Source organism: Pseudophryne corroboree, chromosome 4 (genome assembly GCF_028390025.1).
Source record: "Pseudophryne corroboree isolate aPseCor3 chromosome 4, aPseCor3.hap2, whole genome shotgun sequence".
Taxonomy (NCBI): domain Eukaryota; kingdom Metazoa; phylum Chordata; class Amphibia; order Anura; family Myobatrachidae; genus Pseudophryne; species Pseudophryne corroboree.
This window is the reverse complement of record NC_086447.1, coordinates 864,006,047-864,032,941: the sequence shown is the minus strand read 5'-3', so window position 1 is coordinate 864,032,941 and position 26,895 is coordinate 864,006,047. Positions and strand designations below refer to the sequence as shown.

The window sequence follows — 26,895 nt, the reverse complement described above, 5'->3', positions numbered from 1 at the left end:
TCGCGTTAGATATCACTCGTACCGCCAGAGGAGTGATAAATTATAAATATATATCTGCGCTTGCAAATTTATTAGACAATATCACTGAAATGTATGATGACACATTCAGGTATACCGGAAGGGAGCTCCAAGCTTATAAAACAGAACTGGTTCAGCATAGGATGATTCTCAATTATCTCACAGCTGTGACAGGCGGGTATTGTGTTACCCTAGCGACTCAGTATGGAATAAAGTGCTGCACATATATTACAAACAGCACCGAGGACCCGGCCGAGGTCATAGACCAAAAGATGGATGACATTTTGCAATTAAAATGGGAGTTCCGAAGGAAACACAATCTCACCCTTGCCGCTGTGGGTAATGAGCTGACCAGTTGGGTGTCATGGTTGAACCCACGAAATTGGTTCTCTGGTTTAGGAGAATGGACTCAAGGAATTATCATGGATGTAGGGAAATTTCTTTTGTGTATTCTGGGTGTCATCATATTGGTCGGTCTGATATTTAGATGCGTTCGGGTTTTAACAAAGTGTAAACGTAGCGCCCGAGTGATGAGTCTAAGAAGTGAAGATACTGTAATAACAACAACTGATTTGGTTTATGACCCAACGATAGAGACAATGTTGTGATGAAAATGTGATTCCACGGTCCGTTTCTTTCACCCGTTTCTCCTTTGTTTTCCTCCAAGGTACAAAGACATCCGCTTGGAAGAAGAATTGGACAACCTTTTACACAGACAACTGATGGACTATGCCATAGACCCCCCATATCCCTAGTACTTTAAATTTTACGCTAGCCCAACATTTTTTTGTAAGTCTATGGACATTGAAAAAGCTTTTTGCACACCGTTTATAGCAAAAGCCCAAGGAGACTACAGTCAACATGTACATCGAGACAAGACAAGACACAAGACAAGACCTCAATCGGCAAATGTATATTAAACTCACATAGTTTATCACTGCATTTACCATAATTGTTCTTTATCTTCATCTCTACAACCTTCAGGTAATAACACACATAGTCGATAGGGAATATAGGCACAGATATCAGCACTCACATATTCCCCCATTCATGTATCATCAACTAAAATGTGCTCCCCCATTTTGTCACAACCAAAAGCCGAAAAGAGCTCGGTAAAGTTTGACAGCCCATCCACAGACCCGTACCACGGGATAAGAAGGAATTCAAATGTATACTTCGCAATACCTCGAAGCTTGATTTAAAACACGTACGGCACGATGATACATGACCCCCCCAAACATGGATTCATACACACATGCTTCCGCTATCTCACTAGGTCATACCGTTTTCCCACCTTCTCCTCTTCTCCCCTACCCAATCATAGAAATGTATTATACATGACATATATTTTTCTCTTTTTGAACTGTTTTAGGAAGTGGCAGTTATTGGTGACTGCCAAAGGGTGGACTGTCAAAGTCAGAAAAATATCACGCTGCACACTGCCATATATGCACCTCATGCGTGTGCCCGCTGCACGTGTATGAGCCCTCCCGTGCGTGCGTATACTCGCGGTCGCGTGCACTCGCGGACGCGCGGTATGCGCATTTACGGTAGAGTTTGTGTTCGTCTAGCGGGCGACTCAATCGTAACATATTTTATTCATATAATGTATTTTGTAGATTATGGTCCCTTTGATAGAATCTGAAAGTTTAGTTAATGTAGTATGTTCGGGGACAAAGAGATCCCTCTTTGTTTGATACGAAGGGTCAGACAGGGGTTACACAGTGGTGTTTAGTATCCATCGGAAGAGAATATAATTAGCAATATTCCGGTGTTGGTTTGAAGCGGATTAATCGCTCGTGCGTATAGTTATGGACATAAGAAGTTTATGAACATTTACTATATTTGCACTTTATTACCCATGCGGCGGGAAAGCCAGTTTCCCACCCACCTGAGCAGTTAGGAATAGTCACAGCCCACCTGTATGAACCAACCTATGACCTTTTGTTATAATGCGAAGACGAATTCCTGTGTCCAATGAACAATAAGAATGTAGGGACCATTGTACTGTATTGTGTGTAGTGTATAAAAGGACAAGCCGATCTGGGCCAGCTCTCTACTCTCTTCAACGGTTCTCATTGCTGATAATCGGGAGCTGGATATCCAGAAAGGCGCTTGCGATTGTTTCCCCTGGTGCGTAAGTTCTCTGCAACCATATTGTCTCTTATTTAATGTTATAAGCCATTTTCTCTCTCCTTCCCCCTTTAAATGTAATTGTATCTTTATTGTATTTTATGTGTAGTGATTCGGTTAGGTATTTTATGTTATCTTGGTAGTGTATAACTTGTATTGTATTATTCTTTTGCAATTGAACGTTCATTCATTTCCTTAAAAGGCGTTAGACCCTTAGACCGGTATTTGAGTGTTTATTATATTGCTAAGGGGTTCTCAGAGCGTCACATACGCTCATACAGCTTTTAAACTAACAAGGTTACTCTGTGTTGCATTTACACCTTATCACTGCACAAGGGTTTACAGTATAAGTACATTGTTTATGGTATAGTTATAAAGGTTTAACTCTGTGAGCGTCAGCGCCGCTTGTGATCTCCTCGTGGTCCCGAGCGTCCGCTACGCTGATAGCGTATCATTACGTTAGTCGGCAGCCTATAGCGTGCTTGCCTTTACGCTCTAAGCCGTGAGCGAACGTGCCGCTCGTGCGTCTCGTCCACGGCTAAGCGTTCGTTACGCTACGTGCGTACTCTTACGGTATTCCATACGCCAATTGCGTACTGTGTTCTTTAACCTTTTAGAGTGTTTTATACAAGGTATAGAATAGGCATTGTCATATGTTTTGGATGAATTGTAAAAAGAGAGCTTGCAGCAGGCCTGGTCAGACACAAGACTCACAACGTTATCTATCAGATGACGGAGGACCAGACTGGGTAGTGCGGCGAATCCACTCACGTATGTACCATTGATTGTAGCCATTATTCTGTTGTATTGTATTGTTTATATTGTAACCCCCTTTCAGCAATAATACGCTGTGGTGTCGGAACCCAGTGGTTTAACTACAAACTGGTGTCGTGTCTTCCTTTCCCTGCTAAGGTTTAAAGTGTATTATTATCGCCTTGCATTGCTGTAAAAGGTTTTAAATGTATCTCTGGGTGTGTATGCGCTGCGTGTACTTTGTACCGTCAGCGCGGCGTGTGTACGCAAAGTCTGTACACTGCAGGGGACTCTGTACGCAAACAGTGTACAAAGGGGGTCATTCCGAGTTGTTCGCTCGGTAAATTTCTTCGCATCGCAGCGATTTTCCGCTTAGTGCGCATGCGCAATGTCCACACTGCGACTGCGCCAAGTAAATTTGCTATGCAGTTAGGAATTTTACTCACGTTTTTTTCTTCGTTCTGGTGATCGTAATGTGATTGACAGGAAGTGGGTGTTTCTGGGCGAAACTGGCCGTTTTATGGGTGTGTGTGAAAAAACGCTACCGTTTCTGGGAAAAACGCGGGAGTGGCTGGAGAAACGGAGGAGTGTCTGGGCGAACGCTGGGTGTGTTTGTGACGTCAAACCAGGAACGACAAGCACTGAACTGATCGCAGATGCCGAGTAAGTCTCGAGTTACTCAGAAACTGCACAGAGATGTCTTATCGCAATATTGCGAATCTTTCGTTCGCAATTTTGATAAGCTAAGATTCACTCCCAGTAGGCGGCGGCTTAGCGTGTGCAAAGCTGCTAAAAGCAGCTTGCGAGCGAACAACTCGGAATGACCCCCAATGTACGTAGGGTGTGTATTAAGTTTAGCGGCCGCAGCGGCTTCATGGTAAAGTGTATTTGAAGTGTGTATAAGGTATAGCTTTTCATTCCTGCATATAAAACGGCATTATCAACCCTTATTCAGGCCTGAAAAGGAGTAACGTCGAAACATTACCACCGTATTTGGAGAAAATATGTGTCCTGGTGTCAATCCAAGAAAGCTCCTACGGAAGAGTTTCACTTAGGGCGTTTCCTCCATTTTTTGCAGGATGGTGTGGAGGCGGGCCTCCGATTGGGATCAATCAAGGTTCAGATTTCGGCCTTGTCAGTGTTCTTCCAAAAACAATTGGCCTCTCTTCCAGAGGTTCAGACCTTTGTGAATGGGGTTCTGCACATCCAGCCTCCATTCGTGTCTCCAGTGGCACCATGGGACCTTAACGTGGTATTGCAGTTCCTTCAATCGGATTGGTTTGAGCCTCTAAAAAATATAGAGTTGAAGTTTCTCACTTGGAAAGTGGTGATGCTTTGGCTTTGGCATCTGCAAGACGGGTGTCTGTATTGGGGGCCTTGTCTCACAAGAGCCCTTACCTGATCTTCCATGAAAATAGGGCAGAGTTGAGAACTCGACAACATTTTCTTCCTAAGGTGGTTTCATCTTTTCACATAAACCAACCTATTGTAGTGCCAGTAGTTACTGACACATTCACTGAATCAAAATCTCTAGATGTGGTTAGAGCTTTGAAAATCTATGTTGCTAGAATGGCTCGTATACGGAAAACAGAGGCCCTGTTTTTCCTGTATGCTCACAACAAGATTGGCTGTCCTGCTTCCAAGCAGACTATTGCACGGTGGATCAGAAATACGATTCAGCAAGCTCATACTACAGCTGGATTGCCGTTACCGACGTCAGTGAAGGCCCATTCCACTAGGAAGGTAGGCTCATCCTGGGCGGCTGCCCGGGGGGTCTCGGCATTACAACTGTGCCGAGCAGCTACTTGGTCGGGGTCAAACACATTTGCTAAGTTCTACAAGTTTGACACCTTGGCCGATGAAGACCTAAAGTTTGGTCAATCGGTGCTGCAGAGTCGTCCGCACTCTCCCGCTCGCACTGGAGCTTTGGTATAAACCCCATGGTCTTGATGTGGTCCCCAGCATCCTCTAGGACTTATGAGAAAATAGGATTTTGATACCTACCGGTAAATCCTTTTCTCCTAGTCCATAGAGGATGCTGGGCGCCCGTCCCAGTGCGTACTTTACCTGCAGTTTAGTTATTAGAGTTACACAAGTTGTGTTATCTTAGTTTTTCAGCATGTTGCTGCAATTGTTTCATGCCTGTTGGCATGTGTTGTGTTGAATGCCATGTGTGCGGCATGGTTGAGGGTGTGAGTTGGTATGTATCTCACCACTAGTATTAAAGTAAATCCTTTCCTCAAAATGTCCGTCTCCCTGGGCACAGTTCCTATAACTGAGGTCTGGAGGAGGGGCATAGAGGGAGGAGTCAGTTCGCACCCAATGAAAAGTCTTGAGAGTGCCCATGTCTCCTGCGGATCCCGTCTATACCCCATGGTCTTGATGTGGTCCACGGACTAGGAGAAAAGGATTTACCGCTAGGTATCAAAATCCTATTTTATTAACACTATAGTTTTTTCACTGATATGCTGCTCTGGACTTTCTGGCTTATGCTGGTGTTTTGGGGTGCCACACCCTGCACCTAGATATAGTGCTAGGGACCCCAAATATACAGAGACGCCTTGATGCGGCTTTGGGGCTTATTCATACATTTGCGCAAATATATGTAACCAAGATCTCTGAATTCTTATATTGTGTGGGATTTAAATCTGGTTACTGTTATCATTCAAGGTGCTGGGGGAAACCAAATGCCCTTTTTTCTTGTTTAGAAATACCCCTCCCTTTCAAGCACCTGAATGATATCACTAAGCTAATTGAGCATCTGCCACACTATACATACTTGTAACAATGTTGACACATTAACAGCTGCCTGACATGCCTATTTGTAAATTCAAAGGACCGATGATACCTTCTAATGTAATAAAGCATGCTGAACATGGAACGTATGTAAAATATAGTACTTTACTACATGCTTTATAATGTTTATTGCCACATTTGTTGCCTATCTGTATCAGTAGATAATATTCTGCACTATATGGACTTTACAGGTGTTCTAATTATGTGCTCCGGTCATGGTGTTGCGTGACGCCAAAGCCGGCGCCTCGTGATGACGTCACCTTGTACAGAGCGGGACGCGGCGGGCTGCTGGCGCCATGGACCACAAGACGGAGGTATATATTAGGTGAGTAGCACTTTTTCTGTTGTTATATCCTGACACAATAGTGTGCACTGGCTCCTCCCTCTATGCCCCTCCTACCAGACTCAGTTTAGAAAATGTGCCCGGAGGAGCCGGTCACACTTAGGGAAGCTCCTGAAGAGTATACTGCATTTATTTTCTGTTTGTTATTTTCAGGCAGGTCTAGCTGGCACCAGACTGTCTGCTTTGTGGGAGAACGGCCCAACTTCCTAAAGAGTTAATGGTCCCATTTCTCTGCTGACAGGACACTGAGCTCCTGAGGAAGTCATTCGCAAGCCCCCCCGCGGCGAGCGTACCCTCCCACAGCACGCAGCCACCCCTAACAGTGCCAGAAGATAGAAGAGTGGTGAGTACAGCGCCAGCGCCCAGGGTAGCGGGTTGCTGGCGGTAATGGCGGCACAAGAGTAGGAGCGCAGCTCTGAGTGCAGGCTGCGCTCCAGGGGGCTCAGGAGGACATACCGTGTAGTGTGTCCTGCTGTGAGGGGCGCGCTGAGCCACCACTGATTACCAGTGGTGCAAGTAGAAAAAATGTCTTACGGGTACACGCAAAAAATGGGTGTGGCCAAATGCCACATGGGGCGTGGCCAATGAAAGTGGGGGCGTGATACACATATGGGGGGAGGGGCAGATACACGTATGACCCCAATAGTGCCAGATACACATTGCCCCACAGTGCCAGATATACATTGCCCCACAGTGCCAGATATACATTGCCCCACAGTGCCAGATACACATTGCCTCACTGTGCCAGATACACAAATGCCCCCAGAGTGCCAGATACACAAATGTCCCCAGAGTGCCAGATACACATTGCCTCACTGTGCCAGATACACAAATGCCCCCAGAGTGCCAGATACACAAATGTCCCCAGAGTGCCAGATACACATTGCCTCACTGTGCCAGATACACATTGCCCCACAGTGCCAGATACGCATTGCCCCACAGTGCCAGATACACAAATGCCCCCAGAGTGCCAGATATACATTGTCTCACTGTGCCAGATACACAAATGCCCCCAGAGTGCCAGATACACAAATGTCACCAGAGTGCCAGATACACATTGCCTCACAGTGCCAGATACACATTGCCTCACAGTGCCAGATACACATTGCCTCACAGTGCCAGATACACATTGCCTCACAGTGCCAGATACACATTGCCTCACAGTGCCAGATACACATTGCCCCACAGTGCCAGATACACAAATGCCCCCAGAGTGCCAGATATACATTGCCTCACAGTGTCAGATACACATTGCCCCACAGTGCCAGATACACAAATGCCCCCACTGTGTCAAATATACATTGCCCCCCAGTGCCAGATACAGAAATGCCCCCACAGTGCCAGATATGCCCCCAGTGCCAGATACACAAGTATGCCCCCAGTGCCAGATATGCCCCCAGTGCCAGATATGCCCACAGTGCCAGATATGCCCCCAGTGCCAGATACACAAGTATGCCCCCATTGCCAGATATGCCCTCAGTGTCAGAAATGCCCAAGTGCCAGATACACATGTCTCCGCAGTGCCAGATATGGCCACAGTGCCAGATACACATGTCCCCCCACTGCCAGATATGCCCCCAGTGCCAGATATGCCCCCAGTGCCAGATACACATGTCCTTCCAGTGCCAGATATGCCTCCAGTGCCAGATATCCCCCAGTGCCAGGTACACAAGTCCCCCAGTGCCAGATATGCTCCCAGTGCCAGGTATACATGCCCCCCCAGTGCCAGATATCCCCCAGTGCCAGGTATACATGCCCCCCCCCCAGTGCCAGATATCCCCCAGTGCCAGGTATAAATGCCCCCCCCAGTGCCAGATATCCCCCAGTGCCAGATATGCCCCCAGTGCCAGATATCCCCCAGTGCCAGGTATAACATGCCCCCCCAGTGCCAGATATCCCCCAGTGCCAGGTATACATGCCCCCCCCTCCCCTGCTCACCGCTGCCGTCGCCGTCCTGTCTGTGTGAGGGAAGGAGAGCGCAGCCTGCACCCTCTCCTTCCCCTCAGTCTCTGGCGGGTGTCTCAGTTTAATTCAGCGCCGATCCGTGAGCCAATCAGAGCTCGCGGGTGCGAGCTCTGATTGGCTCACGGATCGGCGCTGAATTAAACTGAGACACCCGCCGGAGACTGAGGGGAAGGAGAGGCGCAGGCTGCGCTCTCCTTCCCTCACATCAGTGGCGGGACGGCGGGGAGCAGCAGAGGGAGGGAGGGAAGAGGAGCGGCGGCCCATCGGTGTGGGTACGGCGTACCCACGGCTAAATTCTTACGGGTACGCCGTACCCACCCGTACCCACACACTTGTACCACTGCTGATTACCAACACTGGCTAACATACCTAACAAGGGTTTTAACCCTCTGTTAGGCACAAACATACCTCAGGCCAGTATAAAAAAAGCGGGAAGCCGAGGGCCATTAAGGGGGCGAGGCTTCACTATGAGCGGATCCAGCAGCTCTCCATTGCCATTTTCTCTCTGCAACTTACACTGACAGATTCACAGGGAAGCGCAGCTCCTCCACCAAAACTCCACTTCGCCTCAGTGGTACCAGGGGGTCTTAGAAGGGGGAAGGGGGGAGAGTGCTGTAGAATACTAAGCCCTATTAAGGGACTTAGTGTGGCGACCCAGCTAGGGTTTGCTTAGCTACAAAGGCACTGTGTGGCTGGCTCCATCTTCTGTGTCTCCCTGTGGGCTCTGCGTGGGTTGAACTGTGTTTCACCTTCTGTGTGTGTGTGTGTGTGTGTGTCTTCACGTTACCATGTCCAGGGACTGTGTTTCTTGCACAGCAGAGTGTCTATCCTTCCCCGGAGACTCTCTACCATGTACCCAGAATAGTACACATTCTCAGGCTAGTGGGGCAGAAGCCGCAGAACCCCCATGGTTAGATTCCATTAAAGGGATGATATCTAATATTTCTACACAATTGTCCCATAATGAGAGAGAGATGCAATTCTTAAGACAGTCTATGGATGAACTAATGAATAGGGATTCAGACCCCTGAAATTTGCCCACAAAAGCGTACTCTAGCCCAGCTCATGCAGGCTGATACTGATGACACATCAGATCCAGAGGAGGGTGAAGTGGATGCGAGTGGGGGGGATGCTATTCTGCTACAAGGAATACAGGGGGTAATTCCAAGTTGATAGCAGCAGGAATTTTGTTAGCAGTTGGACAAAACCATGGGGGTAATTCCAAGTTGATCGCAGCAGGATTTTTTTTAGCAGTTGGGCAAACCCATATGCACTGCAGGGGAGGCAGATATAACATGTGCAGAGAGAGTTAAATTTGGGTGTGGTGTGTTCAATCTGCAATCTAATTTGCAGTGTAAAAATAAAGCAGCCAGTATTTTCCCTGCACAGAAATAAAATAACCCACCCAAATCTAACTCTTTCTGCATATGTTATATCTGCCTCCCCTGCAGTGCACATGGTTTTGCCCAACTGCTAAAAAATTTCCTGCTGCAATCAACTTGGAATTACCCCCCATGTGCACTGCAGGGGAGGCAGATCTAACATGTGCAGAGAGAGTTAGATTTGGGTGTGGTGTGTTCAATCTGCAATCTAATTTGCAGTGTAAAAATAAAGCAGCCAGTATTTACCCTGCACAGAAATAAAATAACCCACCCAAATCTAACTCTTTCTGCACATGTTATATCTGCCTCCCCTGCAGTGCACATGGTTTTGCCCAACTGCTAACAAAAATCCTGCTGCGATCAACTTGGAATTACCCCCACTGTCCCTAATAGGAGCTATTAGAGATGTCCTGCACATTCCTGACATGGTGGCAGAGGAATCTTATTTTAATGTAAAAAAGAAATTCTCAGCTACTTTTCCTTCATCAAAGGAATTGAATGCCCTGTTTAAAGAAACTTGGGCTAATCCTGACAAAAAGTTTCAGATCCCTAATAGATTAATTTACATACTTTCCCTTCCCTCTGGAAGATAGAAAGAAATGGGAAAACCCACCGATTGTGGACGCATCGGTGTCTAGGTTGTCACGGAAGATTATCTTACTTGTTCCTGGGGCAGCATCCTTAAAGGACACAGCTGACCGCAAGATTGAGTCCATTCTCAAATCTTTATACACTGCTGCTGGGGTAGCCCAGAGACCCACTATTGCTTGTGCATGGATCACTAAGGCCACTGCTAAGTGGTCAGGTAACATAATTGATGGATTAGATTCCTTACCCACGGGGGAGATAATTTTACTCCTACAGCATATTCAAGACTCTACTAATTTTATGGTGGAGGCCATAAAGGAAATTGGTTTGCTCAACGCACGCACCACTGCCACGGCAGTGTCAGCACGCAGGGGCTTATGGCTGTGCCAGTGGACTGCGGATGCGGACTCCAGGAAAGGTATGGAAAGCCTACCATTCACAGGTGAGGCCCTTTTTGTAGATGAACTGGATACGTGGATATCCAAGGCTACGGCGGGTAAGTCTACGTACCTTCCTTCTGCAGCACCCCCAGCTAGGAAAACCTACTCTGCTCCAACTCTGCAGTCCTTTCAGACAGCGAAATTCAAAGGCAATTTCAAAGGTTCTTTTACAGTCTTCAAAGGTAATAGAGGTAAACCCAGAAAACTAGCAGCAGCAAGTTCTCAGGAACAGACCTCCGGGTCTGCTTCCTCAAAGCCTTCAGCATGACGGTGGTCCGCACTGCCTGGAAGACAGACAGGTGGGAGCTCAGTTACGTTATTTCAGTTGCGTTTGGGCAACATCTTGCCAGGATCCCTGGGTCATAGACCTTATCACCCAGGAATATAGACTGGAGTTTCAGGAACTCCCACCTCACAGATTCTTCAAATCAGGCTTACCAACTTCTCCGAAAGCAAGTATGGCTTTACAGGCAGCAATTCAAAAACTGGTACAAACCCAGGTAATTGTTCCAGTTCCACCTCAGCTACAGAACAAAGGTTATTATTCCAACCTGTTTGTGGTTCCGAAACTGCCAGTTCGGTAAGACCCATTTTAAACCTCAAGTCACTAAACCTGTATTTACGGGTACACAAAACAAAATGAGAGATCACGTCTGCGCTCGTCTAAGAATAATGCACTTGGAGAGGTTGGGTTTATGGTGCACAGTCTCTGATGGATAGAAAGTTCTTAAATTATGCTTTTTGGCTTAATATGTCCTATGATGTCGTTGATACGTGTTAGGCCTCGAAAAAGACTCTTTCTGTCGAAACGCGTTGGTGTGAGGGCCAGGACTACTAGGGACTAACTGGGACGGTACCTACTAAGGTGAGAAAAATCCGGACTTTAACATCTTTTTATTCACCCGTGTATACCCCCCTTTCTTACCTGGAGTCCATTGGCAGTTTAATGTTTTTTTAGAAGTTTTTGTGCAATAAATAATTTTAAATGTGTCACCCCATGACACTATGCTTCGTTTTTCTTTATGTATAATGTGAGAGGAATGGATCTTGGAATAAGGAACTTCTAGAACCAGTGGGACCACTCTAAAGATACCTTTATACACAAGTCCCCGCATTGTATAGTGTGAGTTGGGTACGCCCACTATTCTTTCCATCTATTCAATCTGCATGAGTGTGACCCTGTATGAAAATATATCGACACAAGAAAAGATACCTTTATGTGTTTTCACCTTCCTGTACGGATGTGAGTACGGTACGCACTCCCCCATATAAGTGATAAGTTTAGATGAGTTAATTACTTTTCAGTGATTACTCACTTCACCAAAAACCTACTACATTATCAATTGTCCTATCTCCTTTTCCACTCCCGAGGATAAGAACCATAAAGGATCCTGTCTGGAGGAAGAGGAGAAAAACACAGGGACATTAAAGATACCTTTATGCAAGGGGTACATCACGTCTCTCACGTGAGTACGGTACGCAACAAGCAGTTGCTACTTTAATTCAAGACCTCTTTAAAAGACACCCTTACTAGTTAAAGACGCCATTTTCAACACGCTTACTACACTATCAGCCGCTATCTCTGTCTCCAACTGTTGAGGATAAGAACTATCCTGGTACCCTGGTCGGATGTACAGGAGAAAATCCGGAGAACGAATACCAAAGATACCTTTATAGGAGAAACACATCACGGTCCAACGTGAGTACGGTACGCACGAGGTCATTATTCACCCCAATCTCTCGGATTGGAACCACCCCAAAGGCACCATCACATTTAAGTCCATTCATCATCCTACTACGCACTCCCATAGTAAAAAAGAAAAAAAGGGAAATAGACGTTTCTATTTCATTACGAACTTACCACACTATTAGTTGTCTCTTTCCTCTTATTCCCGAGGACACGAATCTATTGAAGATCCGACTCGGAGAAGTGGAAATAAAGACACAAATGAAGTCGTAAAGATATCGTCACAAGAGAGGCCTAACACGTATCAACGACATCACGGGACATATTAAGCCAACAAGCATAATTTAAGAACTTTCTATCCATCAGAGACTGTGCACCATAAACCCAACCTCTCCAAGTGCATTATTCTTAGACGAGCGCAGACGTGATCTCTCATTTTGTTTTGTGTATCTATGTTTTAGGGGGTTGAGTGACCACCTGTAGATATCACCACTGCTGCTCTCTGGGGCGCGACAGTCCTCTACAAGCCCTTTTTAGACTGTATTTACGGGTGTTCAAATTCAAGATGGATTCTTTGAGAGCGGTGATCTCAGGTCTGGAAGAGGGGGAATTCCTGGTGTGTCTGGACATCAAGGATGCGTACCTTCATATTCTGATTTGGCCGCCTCATCAGGCTTATCTACGGTTTGCACTACAGGACTGTCACTACCAGTTCCAGGCTCTGCCATTTGGCCTCTCCATGGCACCAAGGGTATTCACCAAGGTAATGGCAGAGATTATGTTTCTCCTCTGCATGCAGGGAGTGAACATAATACCGTACCTGGACGACCTACTGATAAAAGCGCCTTCCAGGGAGAGGTTGTTGGACAGCATTGCCCTCTCAACCCGACTACTTCAGGATCACGGATGGATTCTGAACCTACCAAAATCCCACCTAGAACTAACATGGAGGCTTCCGTTCCTGGGGATGATACTGGATACGGAGAAACAGAAGGTATTCCTTCTGTTGGAAAAGGCATTGGTAATCCAGTCGATGGTGCGGGATGTTCTAAACCCACCATGGATATCGGTGCATCTATGCATTCGCCTTCTGGGGAAGATGGTCATCTCTTACAAAGCTCTGCAGTATGGAAGGTTTCATGCAAGGCCCTTCCAGCTGGATCTGCTGAACAAATGGTCTGGATTGCATCTTCACATGCACCACAGGATATGTCTGTCGCCAAAAGCTAGGATTTCTCTTCTGTGGTGGCTTCAGACTTCTCACTTGACCGAGGGTCGAAGATTCTGGATTAAAAATTGGATTCTGCTAACCACAAACGCAAGCCTCAGAGTTTGGGGAGCAGTCACCCAGGTGGAACAGTTCCAAGGAAAATGGTCAAGGCAGGAAACCATTCTTCCGATCAACATTCTGGAACTAAGGTCCATATACAACGCCCTTCTACTAGCATTGCATCTTCTTCAAGTTCAAGCCATTCAGGTTCAGTCAGACAATGTGACGGCAGTAACGTACATAAACCGACAGGGCGGAATGCAGAGCAGCAGTGTCAGAGGTAACAAGAATTCTCCTCTGGGCAGAAAGACATGAGGTGGCGCTGTCGGCAATCTTCATTCCGGGAGTAGACAACTGGGAAGTGGACTTCCTCAGCAGACACGACCTCCACCCGGGAGAGTGGGGCCTTCACCCGCAGGCGTTCGAGTCCTTAACACGTCGGTGGGGAATTCCACAAATAGACATGATGGCCTCTTGTCTCAACAAGAAGCTAAAGTGGTATTGTTCCAGGTCGAGGGACCCGAAAGCAGTGGCGGTGGACGCTCTGGTGACTCCATGGGTCTACCAGATGGTTTACGTGTTTCCACCTCTTCCACTGATCCCAAGAATTCTCAAAAGAATAAAAAGGGAAAAGGTTCAAGCAATTCTCATTGCTCTGGATTGGCCAAGAAGGGCCTGGTACGCGGATCTACTGGAGATGCTTCTAGAGGACCCGTGGCCTCTACCTCTTCGAGAGGATCTTCTATAACAGGGGCCGTTCATCTATCAGGACTTACCACGGATACGTTTGATGGCATGGAAGTTGAGCGTCAAATTTTAGCCTGGAAAGACATTCCGGACTAGGTTATTCCAACCCTGATCCAAGCCAGTAAAGGGGTAACGTCTAAACATTACCACCGTATTTGGAAAAAATATGTCTCGTGGTGTGAAAACAGGAAATTTCCTGCAGTGGAATTTCAATTAGGACGTTTTCTCCTTTTTCTACAGTTGGGTGTGGATGTGAGCCTACATTTGGGCTCCTTGAAGGTCCAGATTTCTGTCTTATCTATTTTCTTCCAGAAACAATTGGCTTTCCTCCCTGAGGTTCATACGTTCTTGAAGGGGGTTCTGCACATCCAACCGCCCTTTGTGCCTCCCACGGCACCTTGGGATCTTAACGTGGTGTTGCAGTTCCTACAATCTGAATGGTTTGAGCCTTTACAGGAGGTTGATGTAAAGTTTCTTACGTGGAAGACCGTTACACTGTTGGCCTTAGCTTCTGCAAAGCGTGTGTCGGAACTGGGAGCGTTGTCTCACAAGAGCCCCTATTTGATTTTTCATGAAGATAGAGCTGAACTCAGAACCAGTCAGCAATTTCTTCCTAAGGTGGTGTCTGCGTTTCATATCAACCAACTTATTGTGGTTTCGGTGCTCACTGACACCTCTGCTACCTCAAAGTCCTTGGATGTTGTGAGGGCTTTGTAGATCTATGTGAAGCGGACAGCTCGTCACAGGAAATCTGACTCGCTGTTTGTTCTCTATGATCCCAAGAAAATTGGGTGTCCTGCTTCAAAGCAGTCTATTGCTTGCTGGATCAGGCTTACTATCCAGCATGCTTATTCATCTCCAGGATTGCCGGTTCCTAAAGTACAGGCCCACTCTACTAGGTCAGTGGGTTCCTCTTGGGTAGCTGCCCGGGGTGTCTAGGCTTTATAGCTCTGCTGAGCAGCTACTTGGTCGGGTTTGAACACGTTTACTAAGTTGCACACGTTCGATACTTTGGCCTCTGAGGACCTTCAGTTTGGTCAATCAGTTCTGCAGGAACCTCAACACTCTCCCACCCGGTTTGGGAGCTTAGTTACATCCACATGGGGGGTCATTCCGAGTTGTTCGCTCGCTAGCTGCTTTTAGCAGCATTGCACACGTTAAGCCGCCGCCCTCTGGGAGTGTATCTTAGCTTAGCAGAAGTGCGAACGAAAAATTAGCAGAATTGCGATTAGAAATTTCTTATCAGTTTCTGAGTAGCTCCAGACTTACTCAGCCATTGCGACCAGCTCAGTCCTTTTCGTTCCTGGTCTGACGTCACAAACACACCCAGCATTTGCCCAACCACTCCCCCGTTTCTCCAGCCACTCCTGCGTTTTGCAACTCGAACGCCTGCGTTTTTCCGCACACTCCCATAAAATGGCCAGTTTCCGCCCAGAAACACCCACTTCCTGTCAATCACACTACGATCAGCACAGCGATGAAAAAGCTTTGTTATGCCGTAAGTAAAATACCTAACTTTTGTGTAAAACAACTAAGCGCATGCGCTCTGCGAACCTTGCGCATGCGCAGTAAGCGACTAATCGCAATATAGCGAAAATCGTCAACGAGCGAACAACTTGGAATGACCCCATGGTACTAATGTGGACCCCATATCCTCTAGGACGTAAGAGAAAATAGGATTTTTATTACCTACCGGTAAATCCTTAGAGGATACTGGGGTCCACGTTAGTACCATGGGGTATAGACGGGTCCACTAGAAGCCTTGGGCCTTTTAAGAAATCAAAGTGTGCACTGGCTCCTCCCTCTATGCCCCTCCTATCAGACTCAGTCTAGAAGTTGTGCACGGGCTCAGTCCATACTTGCCGACATTCTGGCTGCTCTCTGTGGGAGAGAGCAGCCAGGGGGCAGTTGAGGGCTGTGACGTGGGGAGGAGGTGGGACGGGGGTGGAGCAGGGGTGGGATGGGGGCGGAGTTTCGGCGGCACATCCTTTAAGCCACGCCCCCGCTCTGTAATGCCGCTATCTCCGGCATTACACTGCAGGGGGCGTGGCTATGATGACGCGATTCATCAAGAATCGCGTCATCAACTGCCCGGACCGCCCACTTTACACACTAAGTGGGCGGACGGGCAGGGGGGACCCCTGATTCCGGGAGACTTGCCTGCTCTTCCGGGGGGCCGGGAGGGTCACCCGATTTTCGGGAGCCTCCCGGCCATTCCGGGAGAATAGGCAAGTATGGCTCAGTCTAGAAACTGTGCCAGAGGAGACAGACATATCCTGAGGAAGGATGTAACAGAACAGTGGTGAGATTCGAACCAGCACACACAAACAAGAGGAAAGCCATGCTAACCAAACTTGAACAGGAACAGCAACTGCTGAACCAACAACATAACTTAACAAAGTAACAGTGCATGAAAAACGAAGCACTGTGCGGGCGCCCAGTATCCTCTACGGACTACGAGAAAAGGATTTACCGGTAGGTAATTACAATCCTATTTTCTGCTATTTTCCCACCAAGTTGGAGATTATATAATAGAAAGAATTTTTGGCTGGCACAAGATTTATCAAACAAACCTTGTAAGGAGGGCAGTGGGAGGTGTTGCCCATAGCAACCAATCAGATTCAGACTATCTCTTATCTAGTACAGGCAATCTAAAGACAGGAAGAATCTCACTTGTTGCTATAGGCAACCTCCCCTTTGGAACGTCAGCTACATTTACGCTCTGAAATACTGCCCTTATTAAACATGGCGCCCACGGTAGCATCAAGCGTTCCCCAGCAGCGCTCGCAGTTTGCCCTTCCGCTGCGCGGCTACGTAATGAGTACGGTGTCTGGGTGACGCAGCGGTCTGTCTGGCTGTCAGTCAGTGCCAGTGTTGGCGGGAGATTCCAGCATGGCTGTGCAGCCTAAGGAGAAGCTGTCCATGGACAGCGGGGCGGAGAGCGGCTTCCTCAGCTTCTACCACTCCATGCCGGACAAGCCGGAGACCACCGTGCGGGTGTTCGATCGCAACGACTACTACACGGTGCACGGCGGGGACGCGCTCTTCGCCGCTAAGGAGGTCTTTAAGACTAATGGGGTCATCAAGTACCTGGGCTCAGGTGCTCGCTGCTCCTATATCCCCTATACAGTCCCTGCCCTCAGTCTGTCCCTGCCCCATGCACAGTGTGTGCCCTCAGTGTCTGTTCCTGCCCCATATGCAGTGTGTGCCCCCAGTGTCTGTTCCTACCCCATATGCAGTGTGTGCCCTCTGTGTCTGTTTCTGCCCCACATGCAGTGTGTGCTCTCAGTGTCTGTCCCTGCCCCATATGCAGTATGTGCCCTCAGTGTCTGTCCCTGCTCCATAGTCTGTGCCCTCAGTGTGTGTCCCTGCCCCATACATGGTGTGTGTGTCTGTCCCTGCAGCCAGGTGCGGTGTGTGTCGTCAGTGTCTGTCCCTGCAGCCAGGCGCGGTGTGTGTAGTCAGTGTCTGTCCCTGCAGCCAGGCGCGGTGTGTGTCGTCAGTGTCTGTCCCTGCAGCCAGGCGCGGTGTGTGTCGTCAGTGTCTGTCCCTGCAGCCAGGCGCGGTGTGTGTCGTCAGTGTCTGTCCCTGCAGCCAGGCGCGGTGTGTGTCGTCAGTGTCTGTCCCTGCAGCCTGGCGGTGTGTGTCGTCAGTGTCTGTCCCTGCAGCCTGGCGGTGTGTGTCGTCAGTGTCTGTCCCTGCAGCCAGGCGCGGTGTGTGTCGTCAGTGTCTGTCCCTGCAGCCAGGCGCGGTGTGTGTCGTCAGTGTCTGTCCCTGCAGCCTGGCGGTGTGTGTGTCGTCAGTGTCTGTCCCTGCAGCCTGGCGGTGTGTGTGTCGTCAGTGTCTGTCCCTGCAGCCTGGCGCGGTGAGTGTCGTCAGTGTCTGTCCCTGCAGCCTGGCGCGGTGTGTGTCGTCAGTGTCTGTCCCTGCAGCCTGGCGCGGTGTGTGTCGTCAGTGTCTGTTCCTGCAGCCTGGCGCGGTGTGTGTCGTCAGTGTCTGTCCCTGCAGCCTGGCGCGGTGTGTGTCGTCAGTGTCTGTCCCTGCAGCCTGGCGCGGTGTGTGTCGTCAGTGTCTGTCCCTGCAGCCTGGCGCGGTGTGTGTCGTCAGTGTCTGTCCCTGCAGCCTGGCGCGGTGTGTGTCGTCAGTGTCTGTCCCTGCAGCCTGGCGCGGTGTGTGTCGTCAGTGTCTGTCCCTGCAGCCTGGCGCGGTGTGTGTCGTCAGTGTCTGTCCCTGCAGCCAGGCGCGGTGTGTGTCGTCAGTGTCTGTCCCTGCAGCCAGGCGCGGTGTGTGTCGTCAGTGTCTGTCTCTGCAGCCAGGCGCGGTGTGTGTCGTCAGTGTCTGTCCCTGGGATTCTGGGATTGTACTGTACTTAAATTAACCCCTGTTTCAAGTTAATAATTAATAAACAATATATATATCTCTATCTCACTATGGAGTAGAGGGGTTACTGAGGTCCAGAGGCAGGCAGCAGAGCAGCACAGCGTGGGTAACACTGACACACTGTCTTGTGTCACTCACAGGCCATCTGCTTTAGGTTCTGAATATAGAGTAGGGATGGCCATCAACCATCGATGATTCAAAATCATCGTTTGTTTATGGCTGATGTAGAATACTTTTGCCATCGATGGGGAGAACCAGATGGTTTCCCTCCATCGATGGAAAGGTATGACAAAATAGTTTTTTTTTTTTTTTTTTGTGGTGTAGGGACACTGAGCATTGTTCTGCCCCCGGTTTTTCATTAGACCGTGGACCAGCCAGCACCTTTCAGTGGTGGTCATCAAGTGGTGCAAACCATCGATGATTCACCATAGTTGGTTTGTGTACCATTGATGGTTATTGTCGATGGCAACCATTCATAGACACCCCACTGATGGCCATCCATAATATAGTCCTCGTGTCATACAGTGTACTTGTGTATTACTCATTTTTATTTCTCATTTATTTTTTTATGTGGTAGAAAATTCTGCAGCACCGCACTGGTTATATACACACAGTAACAGTAAACTGTGACTTATCTGTGGTACAGTAAATGAAAAAGGACATTACCATGAAATAAAAAGGATATTGTAAATCACATCACACTCGTTACACATGCAGAAGAACAAGGCTTTAAGATGTACTATCTATCTATCTATCTATATATATATATATATATATATATATTACATTTCACTAGCTGAAAACCTGTGCGTCGCTACGGAATCTCAAGTATTTCTGTATGTAAAACTTTAATTTTGAAGGACTTCCTTGTAAACTAATTAGACTTACGACAACAGGACAGGCTCCGTCTGCCGCTGCCAATCTTTGTCAGGCCGCACCTCTGAGCTTCCCCGGATATATGTTGTCAAAAGACTGGCGCTGATGAGAATAATCCGCGTCCTCCTCTGATGCTGCTCTGCTCAGTGCTGTAAATGCTGGTAGTGTTCACTCTAGGAGTAAAAAGGGGCAGGGCGCCGGACTCCGGGGGCACATTTGCGCGCGGGCGAAACGGGGCGTGGCCACGCAAATTAGGGGGCGTGGCCACACCTACGTCATTTTAGGGGGCGGTGCGGCCCACAGACGCTACTATAGAGAGCGTCTGTGGCCGGCGACGTCACTGTTGGGGGCGTGCCCAGCACCTCCGTCGGTGCTGGACTTCCCCCAGCCCTCTCCCAATGCGTGAATGGATGTCGCGCGCATGCGCACGGCATCTATACACGCCAGGAGGGCAGGAAGCGGGCGGCTGTTCTAGCAGGGCGCCGCAAAAGGGGCAGGGCGGGTTCTGCCTGCTAAAAAACGGGCAGGGCGCGGCGCCCTGCTAAAACAGCCTAGAGTGAACACTAGCTGGGACGACAGGCTGAGTGCCACCTGCTGTATGATAATATGTAAGGTTTGCAGGGATAGGCTGACTCTATTCCGAAGTCCCCTAGGTCTTCTTGCTTATCATCACTCTCCTTAGGGTTCCTCCATTGAGGTTAAAAGGTAAAGATTTTCGCAGAACACTTAAGGGGGGTACACACGGAGCGATATTTACTTAATTTCGAAGCAATCTGACCAGATAGCTTAGAAATTAAGCACACATCGTTCCGTATGTAGGGTGCTGGCGACAGTGATGCGCGGTCACGCGCATAGCTATCGCCGGCTCTAGATTTGGCATACTATAGCACCACATGCGCTGTGTGGGTGCTGCTGGTCGGCACCTGGTCCTTCGCATCTAGTACTCTTGGGCTGTGTAGACCGCATCGTGAGCTATTCAGAGTGGGTTATGCAGATAATGATCTCATTTCAGATGGATCTCTTGCACCTATGATAGGGCTGTTGCAAATGTTCAGTGACTTGGTGAAAGCTACTTTTAGAAGAGGGGGGGGGGGGGTTCTGCTGCATAAATAGTGCTAATTCTGAATGCTGATAATATGTATGTATTTCCGAGCGCGTAAAAGCGGCAAATTTGCAGTATCAGCCATTTTGCTTCCGTGTGTCCTGTCTTCTATAGCCCTCAGGCAGGGTTCACCCAACAGCTGTCAAACATGAGAGAAAACTTTTTTCCTTGGCTAACATTGTTTGTTCTTCCTTATAATTCCTAAATGACGCAGAATTAATATATTAAGACTTATAATTTTAGTTTATTAATCTATTGGGGAAGATTTAGATAAGCACGAGGTTCCAGCATCGTGCGGCTGAGCACAAAGTGGATAGTTAGATGTGGTAAACCTAGTTTTTTTTTTTTTTTTTCTTCCCATCTCTATGGGCCGCGAGCAAGATTCCCTTGCACCGATAACTAGTTGATGCTCCTGGCTAATTAATCTCCCTCTATGGGGAGTATTCAATTACAGTCGGAAGTTCTGACAGGGCGGAAAGATGGCACTTTCCGACACTTCAATATTAAAGTGCATTTTTTCTGCCCTATCGGAAACTCACACAATTCGAAAAACCCCCCTGCTGTCGAAAAACAAGCTATTTTCGACCATTCATTTTTGCCCATAAGAGAAATAAATGGTTGGAATGAGAGGGGAAACAGGTGGAAATGGCCCGCTATTGAATAGTGAAGTGTGGAAGGATCCGACTTTAATTGAATATACCCCTATGTATTTATTCTGTCTTTGGTGTTGGAAGTTGCAGGACTCTCAGCTTGATGACTACTAAGATATCTATCTGGAGTAATGATATATATATTTTTTGAATATTTTAGGGAGCAAGAAACTGGAGAGTGTGGTGCTCAGTAAAATGAACTTTGAGTCTGTAGTGCGGGACCTTTTGCTTGTCCGCCAGTATCGTGTAGAAGTGTACAAAAACAAGTCGGGAAGCAAATCCTCAAAGGACAATGACTGGCAACTGGCTTTCAAGGTATAGATAAAAATTGCATTAAAGCTATCAAATGATTTCTTTGTATTTGTAGACCTGCCCATTTTACCTGTGATGGGTAATGCTGTATATCACAGTTCTCCCTCTTGATACCAACAAGTTAGGCCAAAACCAGTATTTGTGAATAGTAATTATCTGCGCTATAAATGGAAGGGTTAAATGAGCTGCTCCAGAAATAAGATTATATATAACTTTAAATTAAAATAGAGCGCTTAGTAATATGTGCACGCAACACCTAAAATAAAGAAAAAGGTTAGTGTGATGTTTACAGCTCTTTTAAGAGCATGTCTATTGAGAGTCCACTAATGGAAATAATTGTAGCCATTGATGGATGAGTCTGAGCACTATTACTAAGCGCCCAAAACTAGTATTGTAGTCGGGGTGACTTAATACTGCATTTCATTGTTTTGTATAGTTGATAAATCTGGTGGTATGTGGATTGGTATAAAGAGCTGGCACTGTTTAAGATGTAATGTTTCATTTCCTTTAGACTGTAAGCTCTCATGAGCAGGGCTTCCATCCCTCGTTCTTTTCTTTCCCTCACTTATGCCATTATCTCGCAGCTGCTAACAACAGCACCACACTTTTGTGTTCGACCACCCTGCTGTAAATCATTTTTCTGCTGCGGGGTACACTGGGCTCCACAAGGATAGACATGGGGGGGGGGGGGGGGAAGAGTAGGATCGTGATCAGAGGCACCAACAGGCTCAAAGCTTTGACTGTTCCCAGAATGCACAGCGCTGCCTCCTCTATAACCCCGCCTCCCTGCACAGGAGCTCAGTTTTGTAGTTGGTGCTGCAGTAAGCAGGCACATAACAGAGGGGCTGCTCCAAGCAGCCCTAAGAAGAGCTTTTTTTGAAGAAAAAAGTGAAGACTTCAAGGGCAGCAGCGGTGGTAAATGTCAGAAGACATTCACTGCTGCAGCTCCAGCTCTCCCCAGCGGCGCTGTACACTCCCGAGCCCTGGTTTCACTCAACTTGCTATCCCTATATTCTATAACCTGAGGGGGCTTGGTGCGTCAGGTTTTATCTAATATAGGATTTTCACAAAGATATACTGTATTACGTATTTTTCTCTGTGATTTAGTCACCATATCTCTCCTTTATCTATGCTGGTGCTGAATACACTGCGCAGGGGTTTGGGATAGAGGTATTGTGCTGCTGACAAATTGTACTGTGTTACCTGATACTGCAAGTTATATCATGTCTGCTTCTGAGGGTAACGGTTTTGGGGCTGAACACACTGCCGGTGTTGCTGAAGACACAGATCCTTATGAGGAGAATATAGCAGCTGTGGGCTCTGGTTCTGGGGGCTCCTTGCCCCTCAGTGGGACTGTGGCAACGGAGGTACATAATGACCCACCGTGGGCCGCTTTTTCCACGCTTCTGCATACGCTAGTTAATAAACTAACACCCCCTATGGTACCCCCTATGCCGGTACAACCGTATGTGGTCCCTGCAGCTAACCCGCCGTGGGCGGACAATTTATCTGCCCTATTGAAGAAGTTGAACCAGTCCCTGACTACTAAAAAGTCTGACCATCGCTCTCGCCTAAGTCCAAGGGTCCTCTAAGCGAGCGCTTGTCTCCTCACAATCCACTGCTGTTACTGACACCTCGTCTGATGAAGACGGCACTTACACTGACCCCACAGGTTCTGACTCGGATACGGCTGATGGGGAGGGTAGTTTACATGTGGATGTTCCTGATCTTTTGGAGGCTATTCTACAGATTACGGATGATCCCGAGCCATCCGTCCCTCCTAAGAAACCAGATAGGTTCAAGCGTCAGAAGGTGGTTAAACAAGTTTTATCTCACTCTGACCACCTAGTGGATATACGTCAGGAACCCTGGGAAAACCCGGGTACGAAGTTTGTGCCTCAAAAGAAGATGCTGGCTCGCTATCCCCTCACACCAGAGCTGTCTAAGAATTGGGAAACGCCTCCTCCAGTAGACTCAGATGTGGCTAGGATGGTGGTTTCCTCAGCTCTACCTGTCACTACCGTCACGTCTCTAAAGGAGCCTAAGGATAAACGTGTGGAGGGTTGTCTTAAAGCGATTTACACCCTCACGGGTGCTGCACAAAGGCCCACTATTGCAGCAACATGGGCTGCAGAGGCTATTGAACCATGGGCCTTGGAGTTAGAAGCTGAAATCTCTTCTGACCATGCTAGACAATGCTTGTCATATGTTGTCACAGCTTCTCGCTTTATTAAAGAGGCGGCTTCTGATGCCGGTATCCTAGCAGCCAAGGCCTCTACTACGTCAGTCCTGGCTCGCCGGATATTGTGTCTGAGATCCTGGTCTGTGGATCTGGACTCTAGAAAAACCTTGGAGGTACTCCCTTTCAAGGGAGATATTCTGTTTGGGGAGGACTTAAATAAGATAGTGGCTGACTTGGCTACTGCCAAAACTGCCTGTCTGCCAAGTACCGCTCCTTCTGTGTCGAAGGCTAAAGGTACTTCCTTTCGCCCCTCAGGTAAAGCAAAAGGTCAGGCGTACCATAAGCAGGCCCGCACTTCCAAACCTGGTAAGCCAAAGCTCAAAAGAACCTGGGCGGCCCGCCAGCTTCCAAGGCCGATAAGCCTGCCGCATGACGGGGCGGGCCTCCCCCTGGGGGATCCCAGGGTGGGGGGCTGGCTTCTAGGGTATACCCAGGAATGGTTGAAGACCACTTCAGATGCCTGGGCACGAGAAGTCGTCACTCGAGGTTACGCCATAGCCTTCGAAAACCGACCCCCTCATCGATTTTGCCAGACAGACGTCCCGTTGGACCAGACAAAGGCAAACACTCTGCATTCGGTGGTACAGACCCTCCTGGATACAGGAGTCGTAGTACAGGTACCTCTTGCGCAGAGGGGCCGGGGGTACTATTCTCCGCTGTTTCTCGTCCCGAAACCGAATGGGTCCTCCCGGCCCATTCTCAACCTCAAGGCATTGAACAGGTTTGTGAAGGTTTCCAAGTTCCGTATGGAAACCCTTCGCTCTATAGTTCTGGCCTTGGAACCTGGGGACTACATGGTCTCCCTGGACATACAGGATGCTTATCTGCATATTCCTATAGCAGCGTCACATCAGCAATACCTGAGGTTTGCTATTTGCAACCTCCATTACCAGTTTCGGGCGTTACCTTTTGGTTTAACAACGGCTCCGCGAGTCGTCACCAAAGTCATGGCGGTGATGACGGTGGTACTCCGCCGTCAAGGGGTCAAGATACTGCCGTATCTGGTCGACTTGTTAATCCTGGCAAATTCACCAGATCTTCTCCTACGTCATCTAGATATGACGGTCCGGTTTCTACAAGCCCAAGGGTGGCTCATCAACTGGAAGAAATCCTCCCTGATCCCTGCACAGAGCATGGTGCATCTGGGAGCACTATTGGACACTCACAACCAGAGGTTGTTCTTGTGTCAAGAGAAAGTCCTGAAACTTCAGGACAGGATTCGTTGCTTCCTTTCTCGTCCGCAAGTGTCGATACATTCGGCGATGCAAGTGCTAGGCCTCATGGTATCAGCATTCGACATGGTGGAGTATGCTCAATTCCATTCTCGCCCCCTCCAGAGGCTGATTCTAGCCAAGTGGGACGGCCTGCCTCACCGGATCAGGTCTCAAATGATCTCATTGACTCCGCAGGTCCGTCTGTCGCTGCTCTGGTGGCTCCAGGACCAACAATTGTGCAGGGGCCGTCCCTTCTGGATATCCAACTGGGTCCTGTTGACGACAGATGCCAGTCTAAGAGGTTGCGGCGCGGTGCTGGAGCAACACTCCCTTCAGGGTCGGTGGACCAAGGAGGAGTCCCTCCTCTCAATCAACATTCTGGAATTGCGGGCAGTCTGCAATGCATTGAACCTAGCCCAGCATTTAATTCAGAACCGTCCTGTTCAAGTGCAGTCGGACAACGCCACCACAGTGGCTTACATAAATCATCAAGGCGGCACTGGAAGCCATTTGGCAATGAAGGAAATCTCACGGATTCTACATTGGGCGGAACGTCATTTACCGGCCATATCGGCAATCTACATTCCGGGAATCCTGAATTGAGAAGCGGACTTTCTCAGTCGTCAGGACGTACATGCCGGCGAGTGGGGCCTCCATCCAGAAGTGTTTCAACTCCTAGTGAAAAAGTGGGGTCTTCCAGATGTAGATCTGATGGCGTTTCGACACAATCACAAGGTTCCTGTCTTCGGAGCAAGGACAAGGGATCCTCAAGCAGCATTCGTGGATGCGCTGGCGGTGCCATGGAGGTTTCGGCTGCCGTACGTGTTCCCTCCGGTGTCACTCCTGCCCAGGGTAATTCGGAAGTTCAAGGAAGAAAAAGGAATTCTGCTTCTCATAGCTCCAGCGTGGCTCAGACGGCACTGGTTCTCAGACCTGCAAGGCCTATCGTCAGAGCGTCCAATTCTACTTCCACAACGCCCAGACCTCCTCGTTCAGGGCCCCTGTGTCTACCAGGACCTAGCCCGGCTGTCTTTGACGGCGTGGCTCTTGAAGCTTCCGTCTTAAGGGCTAAAGGGTTTTCAGAGGCGGTCATTCAAACTATGTTGCGGGCCCGGATACCGGCTTCTGCTCGGATTTACTATAGGGTTTGGCGCGCATCTAACGACTGACACTTCCAAGTTTAGTATAGCCAAGTTGTTTGCTTTTCTTCAGCAGGGCTTGGACTTAGGCCTGCGTCTGGCCTCCCTCAAGGTTCATATTTCTGCCTTGTCGGTGTGGTTTCAGAGAAAAATTGCGACCTTACCTGATGTGCATACCTTTACTCAGGGTGTGTTGCATATCCAACCTCCGTATGTCCCGCCTGTGGCTCCTTGGGACTTGTCGTGGTTTTGGAGGCGTTACAAGAGTCTCCGTTTGAATCTCTTGGTTCAGGTGATCTTAAGTGGCTTTCCCTCAAGGTGGTGTTTCTGCTGGCTATTGCTTCAGCTAGAAGAGTGTCGGATTTGGGAGCCTTGTCCTGTAGTTGCCCATATCTGATATTTCACCGTGACCGGGCGGTTCTGAGGACTTGTCCCGGATATTTACCTAAGGTGGTTTCCTCGTTCCACCTTAACCAGGAGATTGTAGTTCCGGCACTTGTTTCTCCTGATCTGTCTCCAAAAGAGCGGTCTTTGGATGTGGTACGGGCTCTCCGTATCTATGTGAAGAGAACTGCTTCCATTAGGAAATCTGATTCTCTCTTTGTACTGTTTGGATTTCACAAACGGTGCTGGCCTGCTCAAAAGCAGACTTTGGCCAGATGGATTAGATTGGTAATTGCACATGCTTATGTGAGGGCTGGTCGGTCGGCTCCTGCTCACATTACAGCCCATTCTACTCGGTCTGTTGGACCTTCTTGGGCGGGCCGCCGTGGTGCGACCCTTGAACAATTGTGCAAGGCGGCTACCTGGTCCTCTGTGAACACATTCATAAGGTTCTATGCCTTCGATACTGCCGCT

The 26,895-nt window shown here is 48.4% G+C and overlaps 1 protein-coding gene across 1 annotated transcript in view; it reads left to right on the top strand.

The window, feature by feature from the left end:
* The first annotated feature begins 16,928 nt into the window (after positions 1-16,928).
* MSH2 (mutS homolog 2) overlaps positions 16,929-26,895 on the top strand; it is a 430,334-nt gene continuing 420,367 nt past the window's right edge. Inside the window, exons 1-2 of the mRNA XM_063918702.1 lie at positions 16,929-17,222; positions 21,291-21,445. Coding sequence (XP_063774772.1) covers positions 17,015-17,222; positions 21,291-21,445 — 363 coding nt within the window. The 5' untranslated portion in view covers positions 16,929-17,014. The remainder of the gene's footprint in view (positions 17,223-21,290; positions 21,446-26,895) is intronic.